The sequence below is a fragment of the Scyliorhinus canicula genome, chromosome 9 (genome assembly GCF_902713615.1).
Source record: "Scyliorhinus canicula chromosome 9, sScyCan1.1, whole genome shotgun sequence".
Classification (NCBI taxonomy): domain Eukaryota; kingdom Metazoa; phylum Chordata; class Chondrichthyes; order Carcharhiniformes; family Scyliorhinidae; genus Scyliorhinus; species Scyliorhinus canicula.
Window position 1 is genome coordinate 195,520,332 of NC_052154.1, and position 24,855 is coordinate 195,545,186.

The 24,855-nt window shown below is 48.0% G+C and overlaps 1 protein-coding gene across 8 annotated transcripts in view; it reads left to right on the top strand.

Annotated features, from left to right (window-relative positions):
- ano1a (anoctamin 1, calcium activated chloride channel a) overlaps positions 1–24,855 on the top strand; it is a 290,522-nt gene that overhangs the window by 189,646 nt on the left and 76,021 nt on the right. For 5 of the 8 annotated variants that reach the window (XM_038808410.1, XM_038808412.1, XM_038808413.1 and 2 more), the window contains 4 exons: positions 18,395–18,477; positions 18,600–18,611; positions 19,984–20,058; positions 22,205–22,282. In XM_038808410.1, the coding sequence (XP_038664338.1) occupies positions 18,395–18,477; positions 18,600–18,611; positions 19,984–20,058; positions 22,205–22,282 (248 nt within the window). The remainder of the gene's footprint in view (positions 1–18,394; positions 18,478–18,599; positions 18,612–19,983; positions 20,059–22,204; positions 22,283–24,855) is intronic. The other 3 variants (XM_038808408.1, XM_038808407.1, XM_038808409.1) reach the window with 3 other exon arrangements.

Consider the following 24,855-nt stretch of genomic DNA (forward strand, 5'->3'; position numbering starts at 1 on the left):
GGCACTCCGTGGTGAAGTGCCACTTTTTGCCGCAGGCCTTGCAAAGGGCAGCATGGGCCGGGCAGCGTTGGCAAGGGAGCTTCTGCTGGCCGCAGAAGTAACATCGGGGACCCCCAGGGTGCGCGGACTGGCGTGTGGCGCAGGCTTACTGACTGGGTAAGGCCCCCGCTGGGGCGCCCGTCTGTGTGGTCCACGAGTGGTAGGAGGGGTGGGCCGCGCAGCTGGTGGGGTAGGCCTGGATGTTACGTGAGGTTACCGTCATGGAGAGCGCTCGCTTATTTGCTTCAGCTAAGTCTAGCGTGGTCCCTTCTAACAGTCTTTGGCATATGGGGTCCGACCTAATCCCCGTTGGAATGTTCGGTGGCCGTAACGGACTGACAGTCTCAGTCCCAGACGAGTGGGATTAGCGCCCGCCAGAAGTATTCTATGGACTCACCAGGGAGTTGAGAGCGAGTGGCGAGTACGTGCCTGGCGAAGAGCGTGTTCGCTTTCTGTGCGTAGCTTTCTTGGAGGAGTGCCATGGTTTCGGCCTAGTTCGGGCCGTCCTGGATCAGCGGAAACACTTTGGAGCTCAACCTTGAGTACAGGATCTGTATCTTCTGAGCCTCCGGAACAGGGGTGGTCGCTGAGTTGATATACGCCTCGAAGCAAGCTAGCCAGTGATTAAAGTCCTTTTTGGCGTCGCTTGATTGTGGATCCAGCTGCAGGATCCATCTTTTGGAAAATGTTAGAGCAATAAATTGATGCACGATCAATTGTACAAAGATAGAGTTGGATAAAACTGAGGCTTTATTGCTCTAAGATGTGTGGCCTCCCACAGCAGCTGCCAAAATGGCTGCTGAATAGAGGACACACATGTTTATACTCCGCCTACTGGGCGGAGCCAGCAGGCAGGGACTACCGGCGAACCTGTGGTACAGGTCCTACCTTACATCACCTAATACAGGTGTAACAGTGGTTTACCACAAGGGGGCCACGGGCAGTGTGGGGGGACATTTCAGGCACTGGGGTGGGGAGAACTTGCAGACGTGGGGGAAGCATGGGCAGTGAGGGGGAAACTTGCAGGCACAGGATGGGGGGGGGGAGCAGGTAGTGATTGGGCGTGGGGAGCGAGGGGGACCATCAACAATACCTAGAATAGAATAGAATATACAGTGCAGAAGGAGGCCATTCGGCCCATCGAGTCTGCACCGATCCACTTAAGCCTTCACTTCCACCCTATCCCCGTAACCCAATAACCCCTCCTAACCTTTTTGGACACAATTGGCAATTTAGGGTGGCCAATCCACCTAACCTGCACATCTTTGGACTGTGGGAGGAAGCCGGAGCACCTGGATGAAACCCACGCAGACACGGGGAGAATGTGCAAACTCCGCAGTGTCCCAGTGGAGAATCGAACCTGGCGCTGTGAAGCCACAATGCTAACCACTGTGCTACCGTGCTGCCCTGTGGTGGGGCACAGGATATTGGTCTTCAGTTCTGATCTGGATGTCCTTTAACGATGACGCCCACACTGGCAGGTCAGGTACAGGCGGTTAAAATGAATGTGTTGCCGCGATTACTGTTTATTTTTCAATGCCTGACTACTTTCCTGCCAATTTTTAGAGAGTTTGAAGGAATGATTACCTCGTTCATATAGGGAGGGAAGGTGGCCAGAGTTAGAAAGGTGCTGCTACAGAGGGGAAGGCAGGCAGGGGGTTTGGGTCTCCCGAACCTCCTGTACTACTACTGGGCGGCGAATGTGGAGAAGGTGCGGAGCTGGGTCAGAGGGGTTGATTCCCAGTGGGTCATAATGGAGGAGAGTTTGTGTAGGGGGTCGGGGTTGAAAGCACTAGAAACAGCACCGCTCCCGATATCTCCGGGGAAATGCTCAGGGAGTCCGGTAATAATAGCTTCATTGAGAATTTGGAGACAGTTTCGCCAACACTTCGGGTTGGGGGCAGGGTCAAGGGAAATGCCGATTCAGGGGAACCACAGATTTGAGCCAGGGAGGTGGGATGGAAATTTTCGGAAATGGGAGGAGAAAGGAATTAGGAAATTAACAGATTTGTTTCTTGGGGGTCGGTTTGCAGGATTGAAGGAGCTGGGAGTGAAGTATGGGCTGGAGCAGGGAGAAATGTTTAGATACATGCAGGTTCAAGACTTTGCCAGAAAGGAGATACAGAGCTTCCTGGTGGAACCAGCCTCCACATTGCTGGAGGAGGTGCTGACGACAGGGGGACTGGAGAAGGGGGTAGTGTTGGCGGTTTATGGGGATATTTTGGAAGAGGAGAAGGCACCGCTGGAATGGATCAAGTAAAGTGGGAGGAAGAGTTGGGAGAGGGTATAGAGGCGGGGGTCTGGTGTGAGGTGCTCCGGAGGGTGAACGCCTCCACCTCGTGAGCGAGGTGGGGGCTGATAAAGCTGAACGTGGTATATAAAGCGCACCTCACAAAGGCGAGGTTGAGCCGATTCTTTGAAGGGGTAGAAGATGTGTGTGAACATTGCAGGGGGGGCGGGGGGGTGTGTGTGCCGCAAACCACATTATATGTTTTGGTCCTGTCCAAAGCTACAGGATTACTGGGAGGAGGTGTTTAGGGTAATCTCTAAAGTGGTGCACGTGAAACTGGACCCGGGCCCTCGGGATGCCATATTCGGGGTGTCGGACCAGCTGGGGTTGGAAACGGGTGCGGAGGCAGATGTTGTAGCCTTCGCCTCGTTGATCGCCCGAAGGCGGATCTGTTGGGATGGAGAGCAACCTCTCCACCCTGTGCCCTGGCGTGGGGCGGGGGGACCTGCTGGAATTCTTAACTCTTGAGAAGGTCAAATTTGAACTGAGGGGAAGTATGGAGGGGTTCTACAATTCATGGGCGTTATTCATTATGGACTTTCGAGATTGGATCACATTGAACATTAGAGGGGAGGGGGGAGGGGACTGTGTGTGTTAATGGTGACTATGGGCGATTCCTGATTTATTTTTGTCATTTGTTTGTGTTGACATGCGGGTTAATGTTTGGGGGTTTGGTGGGAGGATGTGATTGTTGTTATTGATATCGGAATTGACATTGCATTCGTTACTGATTATTGTTTATTGTTGGTGGGTGTAAATGTGGGAGAAAATGTGAAAATGGAGAAGAATCAAAATATTTTTTTTTTTTTTTAAAGATGGCGCCCTGATCTCTGGGCTGGGATTCTCCCCTACCCGACGGGGCGGGGGGTCCCGGCGTAGTGGTTGGCCCCACGCCAACTTGTGCCAAAACCGGCGCCAATGGCCTTTGATTCCCTCCGGCCGGCGTCGGGGCTGGCCAAAAGGCCTTCGCCGTTTCGCGCATGCACCGGTGCATCAGCTGCCGCTGACGTCACCACCGGCGCATGTGCGGTAGGGGGTGTCTCTTCCGCCTCCGCCATGGTGGAGGCCGTGGCGGCGGCGGAAGAAAAAAGAGTGCCCCCACGGCACTGGCCTGCCCGCCGATCGGTGGGCCCTGATCGCGAGTCTGATTGCCCCGCGCCCCCCCCAGGACCCCGGGGGCCGCTCACGCCGCCAATCCCGTCGCCACCAGAGGTGGTTGAAACCCGGCGGCGGGAGAGGCCTCTCAGCGCGGGACTTTGGGCCAGAGAATCGCCGCGAGGAGCACGCCGATCGGTGCGGCGCGATTCCCGCCCCCGCCAATTCCTGGGTGACAGAGAATTCCGGCCACGGCGGGGGCGGGATTTTCGCGGGTCCCGGGCGATTCTCCGACCCTGCGGGGGGGGGGGGGGGGGGGGGGGGGGGGTTGGAGAATTTTGCCCCTGGAGTCCGCCTTGGCGGCTCTCAAACTCCGGCAGACTGATTGGTGTAAACTTCGCCCATTGACTCTTTGTTTACTGAGGCTCAAGACCTGGAGTTTAAACCGGGCTGTCCAGCAGGAGAGCTACACCCCAGGGTTCAGTCACAGCCCCTAACACTTTGAAAGAAATATGGCCTTGCAGCTGCTACTTTTGACCTCAATAGTGTTACGCTAAGATTGGGGAATATTTGGCTTTGTCTTGCAGGATGTTGACCTTTCAAAATATATGCAGATAATCCAGAACCTGGGAGCATTGAAAACTGTCCACAGGCCAGTGTCAACCTCAAAATGACACCAACCAGATGGTAGAATGGGTGGGTAGGTGGCAGACGAAGTTCCATATGGAGAAACACAAAGTGATACAGTTTGATAGGAAGAACATGGGGAGCCAGCATGAAATAGAGGGGCTCCATAAGGGGGGGTGCAGGAATTGCGGGACTTGGGTATATATATATGCATAAGATACTGAAGGGACAGGACGATTAAGAGGGCAGTTAATTTTTTAAAATATAGTGTCTTAGACTTCATTAACAGGAGGATAGAGGACAAGAGCGAGGAGATTATGTTGAACTTGTATAAGCCACTAGTTAAACCACAGCTGGAACATGGGCAGCGTGGTATCATAGTGGTTAGCACTGTTGTTTCACAGCTCCAGGGTCCTCGGTTCGATTCCCGGCTTGGGTCACTGTCTCTGTGGAGTCTGCACGTTCTCCCCGTGTCTGCGTGGGTTTCCTCCGGGTGCCCCGGTTTCCTCCCACAAGTCCTGAAAGACGTGCTTGCTAGGTGAATTGGGCATTCTGAATTCTGGCGGAATGTGGTTACCTAGGGGCTTTTCACAGTAACTTCATTGCTGTGTTAATGTCAGCCTACTTGTGACAATAATAGTAGCAATAATAAAGATTAATATTATTGTATTGTGTACAGTTGTGGATGCCCATTTTAGGAGGAGTGTGAAGGCACTGGCGAGAGTGCGGAGTTTACGGGAATGAGCAGCTTCAGCCATGAAGATAGATTAGAGAGGTTGGGACTGTTTTCCTTGGAGAGAAGGCGGAGAGGAGGTTTGATTGAGATGTTCAAAATCCTGAGGAGGCTGGACAGATTAGACACGGAGAAACTGTTGCCACTGGTTAAAGGATAAAGAATGACAGGCACAGATTTGAAGTAATTGACAAAAGAAGCGAAAATGATATGAGGGAGCTTTTTCACACTGTGGGGTCAGGTCTGAAGTCCACTGCTTGAGAGGGGGGCTTCGCAGGTTGAAGCGAGGCGTTTGAGATTGAATTAGATAATCGTTTGAAAAGAAGCAATCTCGAGGGTTACAGGGGGCGGGCATAACCATGTCATTGGCTGAGTCGCTCATTTGTAGAACTGGTGCAGATGGGCTGAATGGCCTTCTGTCCTGCCAAGATTCTGAATCTTTGTTATTTAAATCCGTCTGGTCCAGGGAGCAAATGTCCTTTAGTGCTTGTTGGTCACTAGGAGTGCAACCACGAGGGGAAAAACATGCACTTTTCTCATTTTTGTTATTTCAGGTAGCACTCGTCTATCCAATGGCTTGTTGAATTCACTGCACTTTCCACTTTTGCATAACTTGCTTTGATTTCCCACATTCCACAAGATCTGTTTTGACACTTCTGCTTCTGGGTTAAGTAGGTTCAGTTTAATATGGCAAGAAATATAACATAAATATGTTTAATTTTGATGTGCAGAAATGTGAAAAATAATTTCCAAAGAATTTTACTGAATTGACTTCCTTTCTTTGAAGCGAGGACACATTCCATTCATCTAACGACCTAAGATTGTACCGATCGCCATTCACATCTAACGTCCAGGCGGAAATGAAAGTGCATCTCTTTTTATTTTGAGACGCACAAGAAATGAGTGTTTCTGGATAGGAGACTTTTCTGGCATATGTGGACCCAAATGGTCAGGACTGAGCCACTGCACGGTTGGCGCTGTGGTTAGCACTGCTGCCTCACCCCCCCCCCCCCCCCCCCCCCCCAGGACCCAGGTACGATCCTGGCGGAGTTTGCACTTTCTCCCCCTGTCTGTGTGGGTCTCACCCCCAGGTTAAATGCATTGGCCATGCTAAAATTGCCCCTTGCGTCCAAACGTGCGTAGGTTGGGTGGGGGTAACAGGGATAGGACGGGGGACTAGGTGGGCTGTTCTTTCAGAGGGTTGGTGCAGAGTCGATGGGCTGAATGGCCTCCTTCTGCACGGACTGAATTCTATGATTCTAACCGATAGATGTTCCGGGTAGGTGGATTGGCCACCTTAAATTGCTCCTTAATTGGGGAAAAAAAATTGTCAATAGGGATGAGCCAGCAAGATTTCTGTTGCAAGTAAATGAAGCTGAATGAAAATAAAATGGGGCCGTTGTGCATTCAACCAGATACTCCAGCAGAAAAATATTTTGTGCAGACATTCTTGTTATTCTTGTTTTGCTTGTCTAGGCTAGCCTTTTTATTACTCTGTGGAATCGTTCCCTACTCCCTTGTGCACTTGTCCAACTATTTGGCATATGTTTGCAGAACATCTGTGTCCAAACATTTGTTGAAAGATATCGAGCAATCGTGTTCCTTCTCTCAGTGGAGAGTGTCTGATACCTGGTCGGGCTGTAGTTTGATGTGGGATTCCCATTTTTTAAAAAAAGCTTTTCCCTTTAGATAATGTACCTCGAGGAGCTTTGCTAATTGGGGGAAACCATTGTGTTTGTGCATATCCTGTGAATGACTTACTCCGTCTCATGCTAAATTACCTCCGAGAGATATCTCCAGAAAGCAATTAATTGAGGCAACATTGAAGTGAAATACTGCACTTGAAATGAAAACTGAAATGAAAATCGCTTATTGTCACAAGTAGGCTTCAAATGAAGTTACTGTGAAAAGCCCCCAGTCGCCACATTCCGGCGCCTGTTCGGGGAGGCTGGTACAGCTCCTGGCCTGCCTTGGTCTGTTTTCAAAGCCAGCGATTTAGCCCCGTGCTAAACCAGCCCCTAACAAGTGGGGTCCACCTGTCAGAAATTATCCCTTTTTCTCTTCCCATCTTTATTTTCCACCTCCTAATTCTTCCTGTTCCAGTGATTCCCTCTCTCACAAGTGTCTCATGTGGATAAGTGATCCTGTGATCTCGATGCTCTCCCAAGTGAATCAGATGCTACTTCTGGAGAGCGGTTCCTACTGAATGTGAAATATAATTCCTTGCCCTCAGCACAAATATATTTGACCCAATTCTCCCTCTCTGCGGTTGTCTGAACATTTTTGTGAACTGGGGGATTTAGATTTTTGTATTCTGGAGATTACAAACTGGCGTGTGTGCATTTACCCGACCCTCACTTCCTTTTACAAAGCTGCCTCTGACCTATAAACTAAATGTTGAGGTATCGATGCCAGTAAAGCTGCAAAACCCCCATTATTAACATCCTCCTTATTGCTCTGTGTAGGCGATAACTGGCTGGTAATGGCACGAGCTTGGGTCCATTTGGTTGTGGGCATGTGATTGATTGTATTATTGTCACCTTAACAACTTCCTGTGACATCAGGGGAGACCAGCATTGCAATAAAAGTGATTTTACAGCAACTGCACAGTGACACCACCTGCTGCTTCCACCTTATGGAAGCAGAGTAGACACAGCAATAAGAGAATTGAAGGAGGAACATTTCTGTACAAATCTGCCTTTTTGAACAGATGTTGTAGAATTTCTTTGTTCCCCTTTCATTTGTTTTTTTATTTGTGTGTGGGGGGGGGCTCTGGTGAAGCTGACAGCGATTCCCGTCAGTGCATTTCCCGACGGTGTGGGGGTGTCCACAATGGGAAACCTCATTAGCCGGCTGCCAGGGTGGAGAATGCTGCTGCGGGTGGGGGCGTGTCGCACCGGAAAACAGGTGTGGCGGGACAGAGTCCCAGGATTTATACTTCAGTTCCCTGGTCCACACTCCCCAGGGCCCCGCGAAAACTCCCCATTGGCCGGGGTTCTCGTGCAATTGGCCTCAAGCTGGTCATGTAGTCCATGAAACCCACCTTCTTAAAAGGAGCCACGCTATCACATCACTCCTCCCCACCCCCCCTCCACCCCCCACAAAGTCCCTTTAACATACTACCCCAAAACTCTGTACAATGGTTAACAGGGCGACCAAGGAAAGGGTCAATCAAGTCCACCAGCCCGGAGCCACCTGGGTGTTCCTGGGCCTCTGGAACCCAGCCACAGGTTCAGCACTCTTTTTTTTTTTTTTTGCGATCGACAGTCGATGCCACCTCAGGAGACACACTTCAGGCGAACTAGAAAGCATAGTTGTAAGCTTCCAACAACAGGACCCAGTCCTGCATCCTGGCCAAGGCTATGGGTGGTATGAGCTTATCTCTCTCAACAGGTCCAATGAGGCTTGTGGTCAGTCACTATGTCGAACCTTCAACTGTACACATACTGGTGGAATTTCTTCACACCAAATAAAACTGCTAAGCTCCCCCCACCCCACCACCCTCTCCATCTGAGCATAGTTTAATTCTGCTTCATTTGAGGCAAAGGCAATAGGGAATTCCAAACCATCTACCTTGGAGGGTGTCACATGTCAGCGTGATGGTGTCTCTGGCTCAAAATGCACCAATAGTTTTGGCGGCTGTAATGCTTGCTTCGCAACTCGGCAAGCTTCCTCGTGAAGTTCTCTCCATCGCCACCGCCTGTTTCTGATGTAATGGTGTCAATATTGTGGCTAGATTCAAAATCCACGGTAATTGACCATAGCAAGGAAGAGCACAAGCCTGGCGACATTTTTGGGTGCATCAATGTGAAATCCGAGGTACATCACTTCCATGGCCTTGGGAAGTGCATTGTTCACGTTTTAGGCAGACTCCTGCATCATGAAATGTCCTTAATACTTCCTCTAGACTGGCCATGTGTTCTTCTGGGTGTAGAGCTGGTGACCAGCAAGTCATTGAAGTAAACCATCACCGTGGGAATTCCCGGGAGACTCCATCATGTGCTGGAAGATAGAGCAGGTTAAAGTGATGCTGAACGGCAGTCTGATATACTGGAAGAGGCCTTTGTGAATATTGATTGCACCAAACTTCTTAGACTCCTCGTCGAACTCTGAGTGCAGCTAGGCATGACTGAGGTGCAACAGGCGGGCTACAATTCGGGGAATCAGATGCCGATTGACCCGGGCACTTTGATTAATGGTATGTTTAGTCCCCGCAAATCCTTATCTGGTTGAAGGACCAGGACTATCTGCACCCCCCACTCTGAAAACTGAACCAACTTAATGACCAGATCTTCCAATCTCTTTATCGCTGCTTCAACTTTATTTTGCAATGCGTATGGCACTGGCCTGGCTCTGAAGAACTTGAGTGTCTAATCCGATACTTACCTCCCGGATTGATACTTACCTCGCTATCAGATATTTTGAGGATTTCCAGCCAGTTGGGCTTAATCTTCTGTAACCGGCCTCTTGCCAGCAGGCAGGGTCTCTTCCCAGCAGGCGGGGCCTCTTCCCAGCAGGCGGGGCCTCTTCCCAGCAGGCGGGGCCTCTTCCCAGCAGGCGGGGCCTCTTCCCAGCAGGCGGGGCCTCTTCCCAGCAGGCGGGGCCTCTTCCCAGCAGGCGGGGCCTCTTCCCAGCAGGCGGGGCCTCTTCCCAGCAGGCGGGGCCTCTTCCCAGCAGGCGGGATCTCTTCCCAGCAGGCGGGGCCTCTTCCCAGCAGGCGGGGCCTCTTCCCAGCAGGCGGGGTCCCTTCCCAGCAGGCGGGGCCCCTTCCCAACTGGCTGGTCCCCTTCCCAGCAGGCGGGGTCTCTTCCCAGCAGGCGGGGCCTCTTCCCAGCAGGCGGGGCCTCTTCCCAGCTGGCTGGACCTCTTCCCAGCAGACTGGGTCAATGTTATCCTGCAGCAGCCAAGGGCAGACTGGCCTCCTGCCCTCTGTAATGAAAATGAAATGAGAATCGCTTATTGTCACAAGTAGGCTTCAAATGAAGTTACTGTGAAAAGCCCCTAGTCGCCACATTCCGGCGCCTGTTCGGAGAGGCTGTTACGGGAATTGAACCGTGCTGCTGGCCTGCCTTGGTCTGCTTTCAAAGCCCTGTGCTAAACAGCCCCTATATGCTGTAGGCCACTAGGGTCTTGGCTGTCCCAAGGATCTTCAAAATCTCCAGGTGCATGCCGATAGCTTGGCTGTAATTCTCTTCAAGCTTAAAGACTATGGTCCAGCCTGGAGATATAGGAAGGTCTGCACACCCAATATGGTCACCGAAGTCCATTGTCAACTTCCATTTTAAAGGGGTCTGACGTTTACCCTAAAGACTATTGCAAATCTGAACTTCATTTAACTGGTGCATTGCATGTTCCTCTTCAGAGTTCTTCTCCTCTATGTTAAGTGGCGCTATGGACTGTTGCTGTTTATTTTTGCATTGCCATGGTTTTCCTCCTACATTAATGTGCTCCCTTCGGTTGAAATGGAAGCACACTAACCCCTGAACATGACGCATCTGTTGGGGATGGTTCCCCACTCGCGGCAATGATAGCACTCCACCTCTTACTTGGTTTGACGTCCTGATTCCTTTCCTTGGGTTACAATCCTGTACTGAGGGCCGTGTTTAGCCCTGAGCTGCACCTGTTTATCCTGCCACAGACCCCTTGGCCGTACCACCCCATACTTGGTTAACTTCCCCTTCAGCCACACCTTGAAGCTACATGGTGCCTATTTCAGCTCCATTGCCTGAGGAGCTATGGCCATCGCTGCTTTGTCCAAGTAATTGTAGTCTCTGCCAGAAGCTTCTTCTGGATATTAAGGTTATGGATCTCCCAAACCAGCTGGTCACGCAGTATGTCACTAAGCATGGACCCAAACCAGATGCTCGAAGGTGGTGAAGCCTGGCTATGAAAACTGAGCATCTCGCCCTGCGATCTCGCCCTGCGATCTCGCCCTGCGATCTCGCCCTGCGATCTCGCCCTGCGATCTCGCCCTGCGATCTCGCCCTGCGATCTCGCCCTGCGATCTCGCCCTGCGATCTCGCCCTGCGATCTCGCCCTGCGATCTCGCCCTGCGATCTCGCCCTGCGATCTCGCCCTGCGATCTCGCCCTGCGATCTCGCCCTGCGATCTCGCCCTGCGATCTCGCCCTGCGATCTCGCCCTGCGATCTCGCCCTGCGATCTCGCCCTGCGATCTCGCCCTGCGATCTCGCCCTGCGATCTCGCCCTGCGATCTCGCCCTGCGATCTCGCCCTGCGATCTCTCACAGCAGAGTTGAATTTATAACATTGGAGAATAATCTGGCCAAATGTCTTGTCAGGTGCCTCTGGGGGGGCAGGAGATTCCTAATCAAATTATAGGTCTGGGTCAGAAGTATCACCTTCTGCTTGTGTTTGCCTGTGATCTCGTTCGTGGCAAAGAAGGACCACGTTGTACTGACTCGATGACTCTATTGACTGGTGTCCATGTGCCCCTGCATGATTGGCCCCGAGCTGGTCACGTGGTCAGTGAAGCTCACCACCTTAAAGGATTCGCGCTACTACAGTGTGGCTGTCTCACATGGTAAAGGTGGCAAGGTTCCCTTCCTGAGGGGTATTTGATTCACGAGCTTGGTTTTTACAATAATCCAACAGTTTTGAGACTTTAGAATTTTCTTGGTTTTAGACTGATTTCAAATTCTTAAACTGCCACGGTGGGATTTGACTACAGTCTCTGGATTAATAGTTCAGGTGTCTGGAATCCTCGAATGGTAAACTACCCAATATTCTACCAACCTCTCAATAAGAAGTGTATGCAAGCTGAAGTGTTTATGGTATTGAGCGTTATGTGGCTCGTCTCACAAAGAGTAGGAATGTTAAAGTTGGAAACTGTATATTTATAGTTGTTGGAAAATAATTGCGAGCTTGTAGCTCCGTGTATGAACTGTTATTTTATCCTTGAGAGGCAAACTGTGACTCTGTTATAATACAAATTAAATCCATGAAGTTCTGGTAAAGGTAACAAATTTTATAAAAGCAAGATATTTAGTGCAAGAGTAATGGGAAGAGAGTTTGTTTTGCTGTAATATGTTTTCCCTAAATTTTCCTAGAAAGTATTCCTGTTCTTTTATTGGATTTACTAAGTAGCATCTATTTGACAGAAGTGAAGCAGCTGTACGTTTTACAATCAAAATCTAAATATAGATCTCATTGCCATTGTAGAAATTTAAATCCACTTAATCCAGTTCCATGTCAAACCCAAACACACACATTGTCTCCTCATAATTGCAAAGTCATCGGTATTTTAGCACTGAATACTAAGCAGTGTTGAAGTGCTGGCAGAAGTACACATGGGGATATCGTGAAAACCATAACTACGGTAGCACAGTGGTTAGCACTGTTGCTTCACAGCTCCAGGATTCCAGGTTCGATTGCCGGCTTGGGTCACTGTCTGTGCGGAGTCTGCACCTTTACCCCGGTTTCATCCCACAGTCCAAAGATGTGCAGGTTAGGTGGATTGGTTTCGCTAAAATTGCCCCATAGTGTCCAAACATTAGGTGAGGTTGCTGGGTTATGGGGATAGGGTGGAGGTGTGGGTTTAGGGTGACCTTTCAGGGGCCGGTGTAGACTTGATGGGCCAAATGGCTCCTTCTGCACTGTAAATTCTATGAACAGTGAAAGCTGCCATTGCGCTGGTCAGGCTGCAGAACAACAGAAATTGATGTTTCTGGACGAAGATCCTCTGTGTAGAAACCTTTTTTTTAAATATTCATTGGTTTGTGAGTGTTGCTGGCAAGGCCAAGATCTATTGTCCTTTGGTGGTGAGCCATTTCCTGGAAAGGCTGCACCCATAGTGCTTTGCACACCTGTGGCGCTTTGTTTGCAAGGAATTTCTAGCATTGTGACCCAGGAACTATGAAGGAAATGGTGATACATTTCCACTTCAGGATGGTGTGCGACTTGCACATGGGAAATTTGCAAGTCCCAATGTGTCTGCTTCCCTTCCAGGTGGCTGAGGTTACAGGTTTGGAATTCTTGTACCTGGCTGCTCCATTGTTTGGTGTTCGATTTATGCATGTCTTGTTGATCATTCGTTGTTGGGTCAGTCAAGACTTTGCACAGTTACAGCAGCTGAAGACAAGCGAAAATATGGTGGAGCTTCCATTTATTTGCTGCCCTTGTCCTTCTAGGCGATAGTGGGTTTGGAAGGTGTTGTCGGACAATCCTTGATGAGTTGCTGCAGTGCATCTTGTAAGTGGTGCACACTGACACCACAGCGCTTCGGTGATGGAGCGAGTGAAATGTTTAGGGTGGTGGGTGGGATGTGGATCAAGTCGGCGTCTTTGTCCTGGGTGGCGTCAGGCTCGTTGAGTGTAGTTGGAGCACACGGAGAGTATTCCATCAGATGGTGGACAAACTTTGGGGAAATGGGAGGTGTATGTTCAGTGCAGGTGGATTCAGATTGTGTCAATACCAGAGGAGGTACAGATAGAAACTAATGCATAATAAACCCCAAGGCAAAACAGGATCCAGTGGTCAAAAAGTCTGGTAGAAGGAAAAACGGGAGATTTTGGCCAAGTGTGCAGACTATCCAGCAGTTCCAGTGGAAATATAGTTACTGTCTGAAGTTAAAGTCAATGTTTAAGACCTAAGCTGCAAAATGTCTGATGGAAAGATGGGGTACTGTATCTTTGAGCTACATTGGAACAATGTAGGAGGCTATAGACAGAGGTCAGAGTGGAACAGCAAGTGATGAGGAGCTTGGGGTCATAGCTGAGGACAAAAGAGGTGCTTCCTTATTCGAATTTCTATTGGTGTTAGAAATCATAATTGTATTCTTTATCAGCTGACTCCTTGTTTTGTCACAAACTTAGAAAATGTTCCCCTTCCGTTCCAAGGAAGCAGCACCTTATTTAGTCATTGGGCACGATTCAACTCATTGGGAACAAAGCCCCAAGTGAGCATGTTTAGCCGCGTGTTTCCTGGCGCCTGTATTGTATAGGGGGTCTCGGCGGGGAACACGCGGTCGAGGCCGCACATAGCCCTGTTTTGTACGGTGGAGCTCCACCCTCTGGAACTCCCCACTGTAGCGAGATCGGGACACCATTTTTAAATGGCGACCCGATCTCCGAGGCCCCCAAAGCGACCCCTGACATCCCTCCCTCCTGCCCGAACAGTGTTGGAGGGTACACCCAGGTGGCACTCGGGGTGCCCAGGTGGTACCAGCAGTGCCAGGGCACCACCCAAAGGGCATGCAGCTGGGGGCCTCCGATCGCCAGGGAGACCCCCCTACCAGTGTCATTCCATCTGGTCCCTGTTTGTGGAGATCAGTACCAAATCGTGCTTGCCCGAGGTGTCCGAGGCAAAGGAGATGAATCCCAAAGCCTCAGGCACCTCGGCAATCTGCCCATTACAGTGAGGCGAGCTGTCTCGTTCTAATATGCAGATTTGCCAAAAAATGATTTCAAAGTCTCACAAAATCCCATTGGATCTCGCACGGTGTTGGGAGCAGTGTAGATTCCTGGAATGGGGCCTCCTGGTCTTTTAGCGACCACGGCGAGCGGTGTTTCGGGTGCAACGTGACCATTGGTTCGTGCCCATTGAGTCTCGCCCTGCTCAGATGTTTAAAAATAGTTCTTGATGGCATGTGTATACGAGCCATGGCAGCAATATTGTTTTGGTTCCGTGTTACAATAATTGGCAGTCACATCGCTAGAAATAGAATGTCACATCATCAGGTATTCCTATTGACTTCCCAAAAGATTCAGCAATGCAAAGATTTTTCAATAGCTTAGATAAATAATGGACTGTTAGCAAAACAATTGTTTTTAATGGATGGATGTCGTAGAAAGTTTGGCATTGTGCAACAATTGCTAAATATTATCCAAATAAGCCTCCACTATTTTTTTTTAAAAATTGAATGCACTTTTTTAAAATCGGGACTTTTTCAACAGTTATAGGCGCACTATTCAACCTATTAACCTATGTGTGCAGGACCGATCATTGAGGTGTAGAAACAGAGGAATTATTAAACAAAATAAAAGACAAAATTTGGCATGTCAGCTACGACCCTCACCAACTTCTACAGATGCACGATTGAAAGCATTCTTTCTGGTTGTATCACAGCTTGGTATGGAGCCTGCTCTGCCCAAGACCGCAGGAAACTACAAAAGGTTGTGAATGCAGCCCAGTCCATCACGCAAACCAGCCTCCCATCCATCGACTCTATCTATAATTCCCGCTGCCTCAGAAAGGCAGCCAGCATAATTAAGGACCCCACGCACCCCGGCCATACTCTCTTCCACCTTCTTCCGTCAGGAAAAAGATACCAAAGTTTGAGTCACGTACCAACCCACTCAAGAACAACTTCTTCCCTGCTGCCATCAGACTTTTGAATGGACCTACCTTGTATTAAGTTGATCTTTTCTCTACACCTTGCTATGACTGTAACATTATAATCTGCAGTCTCTCCTTCCTTCCCTATGTACGGTATGCATTGTTTGTACAGCATGCAAGAAACAATACTCTTCACTGTATACTAATACGTGATAATAATAAATCAAATCAAATCGACTTGAAGTCCATATTGTTCATCTGCAGCCATCCTGGTAATCACATGATACAACAACGATGGGGTTGCTGATTATCATGGCAATCCACCTCCATTAATTATTCTGCAACAGACTCAGACAAGAGTTGAGGAACACACATCCATGGTGGAGATCTTTCCCATCCATGGTGAAGATCTTTGGGAGCCATAAACCAAAGTCACCTGTTTCCCTCGAGTAGACTTCATGTCATGTTTCAAATTACTCCTCTTGTGATCCCAAAGTATTAATTTCTGTAAGAATTGTCTGAGGAAATAAAAACCTTTTTTGGCAAGTACTATGCCTGCCATCGTAGTAGCTTTTGCATTCTTCTGTTTGCATTTATAGTATTGGTAGGAGCTCCTGGAAAGCCTCGCTGTTCGTTGGCCAGTTGATGATTCTTGCATTCTGTTTTAGACCAATTCCGCAGCTAATCTGCATGCACACATCACAAACAACTAGAAGTAGTATTTATTGAGCTGGAATCGATTGGCTTACCCAATCACCAAGAAATACTCAATTGCCGTCTTTTTGTGAACATTTTTAAGGGAATTCTGAACTTTTATCGACTGGTAACTCACATTTCTATGAAGTAAGTTTGGGCCGAGTTCATTCCAGTAAAATAGGATTCTCCTTTAGCGATAATGTGGAGTTCACCCTTTGAATTATAGTAGCAAAATAATCAGGGAACAGTGATATGGTCAAACGGAAAAAATAAACCAAATTAACGCACTCGCCAAACAGGCAAGCGTGCCGGTAAAAACCGACATTTCCCAAAACAAAGGCGATTGTCTCTGTCTCTTTTGCAAGGTTCATAGAACATACAGTGCAGAAGGTGGCCATTCGGCCCATTGAGTCTGCACCGACCGACTTACGCCCTCACTTCCTCTCTATCCTCGTAACCCAATAACCCTTTCTATTCTTTTTGGTCACTAAGGGCAATTTAGCATGGCCAATCCACCTAATCTGCACATCTTTGGACTGTGGGAGGAAACCGGAGCACCCGGAGGAAACCCACGCAAACACTGGGAGAACGTGGCAGCACGGTAGCATTGTGGATAGCACAATTGCTTCAATTGCTTCACAGCTCCAGGGTCCCAGGTTCGATTCCGGCTTCGGTCACTGTCTGTGCGGAGTCTGCACATCCTCCCCGTGTGTGCGTGGGTTTCCTCCGGGTGCTCCAGTTTCCTCCCACAGTCCAAAGATGTGCAGGTTAGGTGGATTGGCAATGATAAATTGCCCTTGGTGTTCAAAATTGCCCTTAGTGTTGGGTGGGGTTACTGGGTTATGGGGATAGGGTGGAGGTGTTGACCTTGGGTAGGGTGCTCTTTCCAGGAGCCAGTGCAGACTTGATGGGCCGAATGGCCTCCATCTGCACTGTAAATTCTAAGATAATCTATGAAAGCTCACAAGGCTAAATCGCTGGCTTATAAAGCAGACCAAGCAGGCCAGCAGCACGGTTCAATTCCCGTACCAGCCTCCCCGGACAGGCGCCGGAATGTGGTGACTAGGGGCTTTTCACAGTAACTTCATTGAAGCCTACTCGTGACAATAAGCGATTTTCATTTTCAAACGTCCAGACTCCTCACAGACAGTGACCCAGCGGGGAATCGAACCTGGGACCCTGGAGCTGTGAATCCACAGTGCTAGCCACTTGTGCTACCGTGCTGCCCCACTTCAGCTAATCTCGAGTTCTTGGGAAGGTGTCATCTATATGACCCGCTGTGGAGGTGGTGCTGTCGGTCTGACCAGCCCACAACTGTCGAACACGATTGGCACAATACCGCAGTGCTGACTGTGTTTGGCTACTGGCATATTCATTATTGAAAAATTGTACCTGCAGCGCAGAACGAGAATTTCGGCCGGCAGCAGAAGTCTGCCTCTGTCAGTCACTTCTACAGTGTTATCTGATTAGTTATTTCCAGGGAGGATTCTTGATGAATCTTTGAGACTATAAACTGTGCTGTAGATCACCACGAGCCTATCCCTCTAGTGGATGCGCACCTGCGCAATGTTCGTGTTCTGTAACATTGATGATTTTATTTCCATGAGTTCCCATTCCTTTCAAACATTAATGCAGCATTATATAATTCATAGTTGGGTTCGGAAAACAAACCAAAACATATTCACATCCCAATAATGTCACAACATTCCCCATGAAGGTGATCAATAACCGATATTAATAGATCCACTATGGAAAGGAGAGGAAGAACCTGAAGCTAGTTAGAAGATGAATCTAAGTTGGTGTACCCTGAGAAACGCCCAACATTCACCCTGTGCCATTACAAGTCCACAGGCCTGTCCGTTAAATCTACATTTCCGGTAATTGATATTACATAAATTCGGGATTTACCTGTAATTCTGAAATCAGGCCAATATTAATGGCTTTAAACAGGAAGTTTCTGATTGCCACAGTTCCTGTTGGGCAACACCGAGGCGAGCTGAACGATTTCCATCCAATTATCGACCTAGCTTATGGAAATTGGAGTGAGTCGGAATTGCTGCATCTCAATATCCAGAGGGTCTGGAATGGCACAAATATGATAAAAACATTCTTGTGGCAAGAGCTGAAGCATGGTCAGAGATGGCTGGTGTTATGGAGATGGAGGTAGGCAGGCTTGGGAAAGGAGCAGATTAGGGGTTGGAACCTCGTCTTGTGGTCAAAAATGGCACTAAGGCTGTGAAGGGTCTCGTTCAACCTGGAGACTTATTGGAGTGGTTGCCTCGGGAACAGAGTTTGTGATGAGTTGCTTCAGCTTTACATTGAGGCTGAGACGATCACTGTAATGTGAATGCTGAGCTCGCCATCTAAAAGGTTTCTATTTCTACCCCTGAAAATTCTTCCAAGTACCATGATGCTGGCCCCACTCTCTCCTATTGCTCCGTTTAAGAGCAATCTTATCACTGAAACCCATGCACCCATGAGAGAGACGGGAATTTGCAAGGATGATATTAAATGTTTCTTTCCAAAAATCGATTCAGTTTATTAGATAATCGTTTGAACTGTTTTTAAAATTTATTTCTGCGAGATAGCAGCATTTTAATAGAGGATAATTCTTCTTCCAGCTGCCATGTTTTTGGAACACTGGAAAAGATGCCAAATGAGGCTCATATACAAATGGGATCTTGCTGGATTTGAAGAGGAGGAGGTTAGCCTTCAAAAAATGTTTTCTAAAAATTCTTCCAGCTGTATTAAACAAACTATCTTTTGTCACTTATTTTTCGCAGTTTAATAATACTTGTTTCTTCTTCTGTTGCTGACTGCCTGAAGGAACGATTAAAGGTTGGAAATTTAAAAAACTAAATATGAACATCTTTCACAAGCTTGCCTCATCACGCTTCTGTAAACTTGTTGCTGGGAGCTGGAGGGTGCCTTACGATGCATTTTTAAGCTTTTGTGCTTTTGCTGTTCTTCCTAAGTGTTCCATTGCAGGAAAACATAAAGCTTTTTGCTATTGATGATGTGTTCTTTTTAGTGTTGGATTCTTTATCTTCTAGCGGGAGGGAATCTTTCCTGTAGGTGCTCTGAACTATTTCAACTGGGTAACTTGTCTGCCTTTGGCATCACTGGTTAATGTTGATCAGAAACTGGGAAACCTGATGGTGCTAATTATGGCTCATTTATCGTTTCCCCTTTCCATGATTTTGAACAAGGACCAAAATAGTAGCCCAGGTACAACAATCTACCCAATAGAAAGTGTTCTGCTGGAATGACTGGAAATATGTTTTCAGTGGTGCAGTTTGGGGGGAGGGGGGCATCCGTTTAACCATTTCTTTACATCCTCTCTTGTCATTGCTGCTTTGGAGAGCTATTCCTTTCCTCTGTAGTTGGGGACCTGTGCGTTCTTAGCATCAGATATGCATATGTTCAATAGGCCCTCGACTCATGTGGGCAAAAGCTGCAGCAAGCGTTCTCACACAGCCACAGCGAGGATTGTGGATCGCTTCCCTCTGCTTTCTTTTGGTGTCTAGTTCATGACTTGTATTTCGTGTTTTGTCTCGACACGTTGGTCAGAATTCTCGGGTCGCCGGGATTCCATTTTTTTCCCGTCGTCGATGCACTCCCATCGGCAGATTTCAGGGGTGGCCTGGGTTGGTTTTGATGGGAAATCCCATTGACAAGTGGCGGGAAGATGAAATCCCACCCCCAGCGAACGGCGCGTGACCCGAGAAGCATGCAGCTGGGGGAGCGGAGAAACCCGCCCATTATCTTTTTGGTGTCTTTGGTTCAGATCTGTTGCTGCAAGTGGTATCGTGCCTCAGAAGATTGCTGTTCAGTTATGGACAGGAGCCTTCTGTAAGTAACTGGCGGTAGAATAGAAGTGTCAACAAACCAAAGTCAAGAGGTGAAAGTGTCTGGAACAATGAATACTGTATAGATCTTGGTAAATGTTATGGCTTTCTGTCAAGTATTTCTGTAAACTGAATCACCCATTGCTTTTAGATCAAATCTTGGAGTGGGAGGTGGGAGGAGGGGGGGGGGGGTGGGGAGAATGAGGTTGGAGGGAAAGAGAAATGGCCATATTCTTAGTATATTTTTGTTTGGCATCAATTTTTCTTTCAATTTGTAGACATTGTGTTTTTTCTCACTTCCCCCCCCCCACACACACCCCTTCTCTCTCCCTCTCTCCTTCTCCTCTCTTTGAAATGCATAGGATCATCCACGGCCTGAATATGAGGCCAAGGTTCTGAATAAAGTTTTGAAGAAAGAACTTCAAACGAAGGAAGAGGTATGGACAGACTGTGAAGACAATTAAACCTTGCATTTTATCTTCAAGACTTGGTTAAAATATTGTTACAAAAGTCTGCTTGAAAAATAAGTGCCAAGAGTTTTTGTGTTCACTATTTTCATTGATTTATGTAATTAAGTTGCTGTTCTTGCTATAGTTGTATATTAATAATTGTACTTATTTATTAAACACGGGCAGCAGGGTAGCACATGTGGATAGCACTGTTGCTTCACAGTGCCAGGGTCTCCGGTTCGATTCCCCGCTGGGTCACTGTCTGCGTGGAGTCTGTACGTTCTCCCCGTATGTGCGTGGGTTTCCTCCGGGTGCTCCGGTTTCCTCCCACAGTCCAAAGATGTGCAGATTAGGCGGATTAGCCATGATAAATTGCCCTTAATGACCAAAAAGGTTAGGAGACGTTATTGGGTTACTGGGATAGGGCGGAAGTGAGGGCTTAAGTGGGTTGGTGCAGACTTGATGGGCCAAATGGCCTCTTCCTGCACTGTATGTTCTATGTAAATAACTTGACATTGGGGGGTCTGGTCAGCATATTCTGTTGTCATCCTCTATCTGACCTAAGAATGTGAACCCCACCCCATCCGTTGAAGTCACCATCGTCTCTTTGGCTACCCCATTGTACAAAATGGCAGATACAACCCAAGGGGCAGCAGGGTAGCATGGTGGTTAGCATAAATGCTTCACAGCTCCAGGGTCCCAGGTTCGATTCCCGGCTGGGTCACTGTCTGTGTGGAGTCTGCACGTCCTCCCCCTGTGTGCGTGGGTTTCCTCCGGGTGCTCCGGTTTCCTCCCACAGTCCAAAGATGTGCGGGTTAGATGGATTGGCCATGCTAACTTGCCCGTAGTGTCCTAATAAAAATAAGGTTAAGGGGGGGGCTGTTGGGTTACGGGTATAGGGTGGATACGTGGGTTTGAGTAGGGTGATCATGGCTCGGCACAACATTGAGGGCCGAAGGGCCTGTTCTGTGCTGTACTGTTCTATGTTCTATGAGACTGTCGGTTATTGTAGGCCTTTTGGAGAAGTGCCTCACCGATGGCTACTTAAATAAAGGGTAAAATCTAATCGTGTTACACTTGGGAGATTCCTTTCTTGGTCTGGAGTAAGGACATATTGTCAGAAGAAAGTGAGTGAAGCCTCACTGTTCATCTGGCACGTTCTCTATAAGGGCTGAATGGGTCTGATGCAGATGTTGGGTTTAAGAATGGATTTCAGCATTTCCCCATTTTTTAAAAATATTTTATTGAGGCATTTATATATTCACACAACAAATATAATCACAAATTAAAACAAACCAACAGGGTTACAAATAAAAAACTCAACAAAATACCTCCCCCCCCCCCCCCCCCCCCACACTGCTGACATCCTAAGTTTTCTCAAAGAAGTCTATAAACGGCTGCCATCACTAGAGAAGTCCCGTCACAGAACCCCTCAAGGTGAACTTTATTTTTTTCTAACCTGAGAATCTCTATCTGGTCACTCACCCACACCCCGGTTTCAGACCCCGAGTCCCTCCATTCCAGCAATGTCCTTCTCCGGGGTTACCAGGGAGGCAAAAGCCAAAACATTGGTGACTCTTGCACCCTGGACTCCCGGATCTTCTGACATTCCGAAGATCGCTACCTCTGGACTCGGGATCAGCTTCAGGACCTCTGACATAACGTTGGAAAACCCCTGCCAGAATCCCCCAAGCTTCGGACATGCCCAAAAGATGTGGGCATGACTCGCGAGCCCTCCCCGCGCACCGCCCACACCTATCCTCCACCCCTTCAAAAGACCTACTGATCCTGGCCACAGTCATATGTGCCCCGTGGTCCACCATAAACTGGATAAGGCTCAGCCTGATGCACAATGAGGATTCATTCACCCTCCTCAGTGCCTCCTCCCACAGCCCAGCCTCCAATTCCCCACCCAACTCTTCCTCCCACTTGCGCTTCACTACCTCTATCGGGGCTCCCTAACATTTCCCCATCTTGAGTCCCAGGGAGAAGCTTCCCTCCCTCCACTCCCTTTTCAGCAATGAGTCAATGATTTAAATAGCTTGGCATTGGATCCCTTTTGTTAGCCTGTGATAATGCTGTGTGACTGAACTTAACACTGTCTATGTGGTCATTTTCCCTGCCGGACCTCCAGAAGTCAGCGGAAGGAGTGGAGGAACAACCAAACAAATGGAAAAACAGAGTTTGGTCTGCTATGGCCGGGGTGAAATTGGTACTAGTTGAAAATAAAGCTTCTTTATTTTTTTGTCCCCAAGTTTGTTCAGAAAGACATGGTGCCAAGGGCGTTTGTTCGAAAAGAAAAAGAAAAGTGCCATTCATTGCATTGAAATATATTGGTCAATGTCAGCTGCTATTCCAATCACATTTCACCCTATTTCATGAAACCACTCTTACTGCTTCAGTTAAGAAATGAAAATGGTTTGCCTTGTTAGGGTTATTGGTTTGAAGTGCTTCCTATTAGGATTACATCTTCAAGGGGGTGTTGTTTTGGTACACCACCCCAGATTCTGGCTCACCACTCTGAGGGCTCCATTTATAACAACGCATTGTTCAATTAGATTAAATGTTTCTCTTTCCATAAACAAGTGAGTGAAGCATTTGTACCAAAACGTATCTAAATTTTGAAGAAGCGGAATGACATTCAAAGCGCCGGTCTTTCTCAACAAGCTAAAACTTTTTCACTTTGTTAAATAGTCAGTAATACAGCTCATTCAGAATGGCTGTGCATGCGAATAACTGTGTAGACACCTTTTTAAATTCCGTTTTGTTCCCAGTCACGTTAGTCTGGTTGCCACTGCGCATGTAATTCGTGATTGGTGCACCGTGTGACGTGACCTGTGATGCTTGTCTAGTAGTGGCTTAACGTGTTGTGGCAGTCGTCGCTCAGGGACTTAAATGTGCTAAGCTTCTAGTTTTGAAGTTTGTCCTTATTACACGTTGGTTGTACCAAACAGCTTGAATTTGCAGACACCTGGTGAGGACTTGAAACAAACCAAACCTGTCATCGTGTAATTGCCAAGTTCAGTGGAAAGTCTAACGACAAAGGTGTCCGAATGGGAATTGAAAGCAGCAATTTATTAGCCAAGGTGGAGTGCGCGACTTTCAAAGGGGGGGCCCTGTTCATTAGTTCACTATTGTGGCTTGAAGTTTGCACTTTGGGTTCACCAGAAGTCAGGGTAGCTAACCTGTGCTTGCAGAAGTACTAGAGGAGATATCTCTTTCTGCAATAATGAATACATTTTCAAAGTGTGTGCGCAGTTTTCGAATTAACTTGAATAAAATATATTAAATGTGAGGTGGTGCATTTTGGTAGGAAGAGTCAGGGAACTGAATGCTACGAATCTTAAGTGAGGGAGAGGATGTGAGAGTACAGATCTACAAATCACTGAAAATAGTGGCAAGCATTAATGGGGCCATTAAAAATTAAAGACAAATTAAACACTGGAATTTGTTTCTGAAGGCATAGAATTGAAAAGCAGGAAAGTCATGTTAAACTTGTATGGAATCTTGGCTGGATTATCCTCGGACCATAACTTTTGGTCTCCATATTATCAAAAAAACATTGAGGCACTGGACTGGAGGAGGTGCAAAAGATTCACAAGCTTGTCTCCAGAGCTGAGAGATTATAAATAACAGGGAAGGTCGAACGGGCTAACTGGGACTATCTTCTCTAGAAAAGATTAAACTGAGGAGTTATTGAATAGCAGTCTTTAAGATTAATTGATGCGGGGGGGAAAATATTCTGTTTCCACTTGCTGGGGGAAAACCAAAGCTAGACACCACAAATACAAGACGGTCACTAACAAATCGAGTAGGGAATTCGGGAGGAATGTCTTTACCCAGTGGCAAGATTTTTTGAGGTGTGTTGCTTTAATGAATAGCTGAGGTGGACAGGATAATGGATTTCAGGGTAAGCTGGGTGGCAGGAAGAGGATGTGGTTCTGATGGGATTGGAGGATGGGATTTTTTGGGAGGGGAGAAAGCGGTGGCGCATTAGAATGGGGAGGAGTATTTTCCCCTCCCTGGGTGACCTAAAACATAATTGTAGTCAAGATTGCCCCATTCCTAGCTGAAGGAAGATGTGGCACAGCAGCTGGCAAAGAGGGCAATTCCTGGATGGAAAATGTTCGGCAGGATCTTGTGCCTCCCCGTGAGTCTGACGCCTGGCAGAATTAATCGGAGGGGAGGGAGGCGAGTGTGGACGCTCCACCCTCATTGATGGCTATCCAAAAAAGCCTGTGGCTGGCGTTCCCACCACCAATTTAGGCCCAGAAATGGGAAATTGTCTTTTGTTCAAAGGTGCTCAGTGCCTGATCCGATGCACTTGCTGCCAACCTCTTCCTTCCATTTATTCTGCCATTACTCACCTGTGCCTGGGACCCTCCTTGATCTGAGGCCTCAGGTGGGTGTCACGCTGCAGCAGCTGCCACCTACCCAATGGTGCTGCTGAGTACAGTCAGCCTCCAGCGACCAGCCTCTGACTGGCCAGCAGCCCACAGCAGGCAGGGCTTTTGCCCCTGGGTCCTTGATTCTGGTGGGAGGCCTGGTTAGTGCCTGTTAGTGCATGAGGGTGCAGTGACCCTTCCTGAAAAGAGATGACATTGGGATCTTGCCAGTTCTCTAGCCACTGCCTGAGATGGTCATTGCCTCCCTAAGATTACACTCAGGCAGCTTATTGGGCCCGGCCTAGGAAGGGATGAGAAAATATTACAGAATACCAAGGTTATAATGGGGAGTTGTCAGCTGGTCCTTTTTTAAAAATAAAAACAGCTTTATAAATAAACC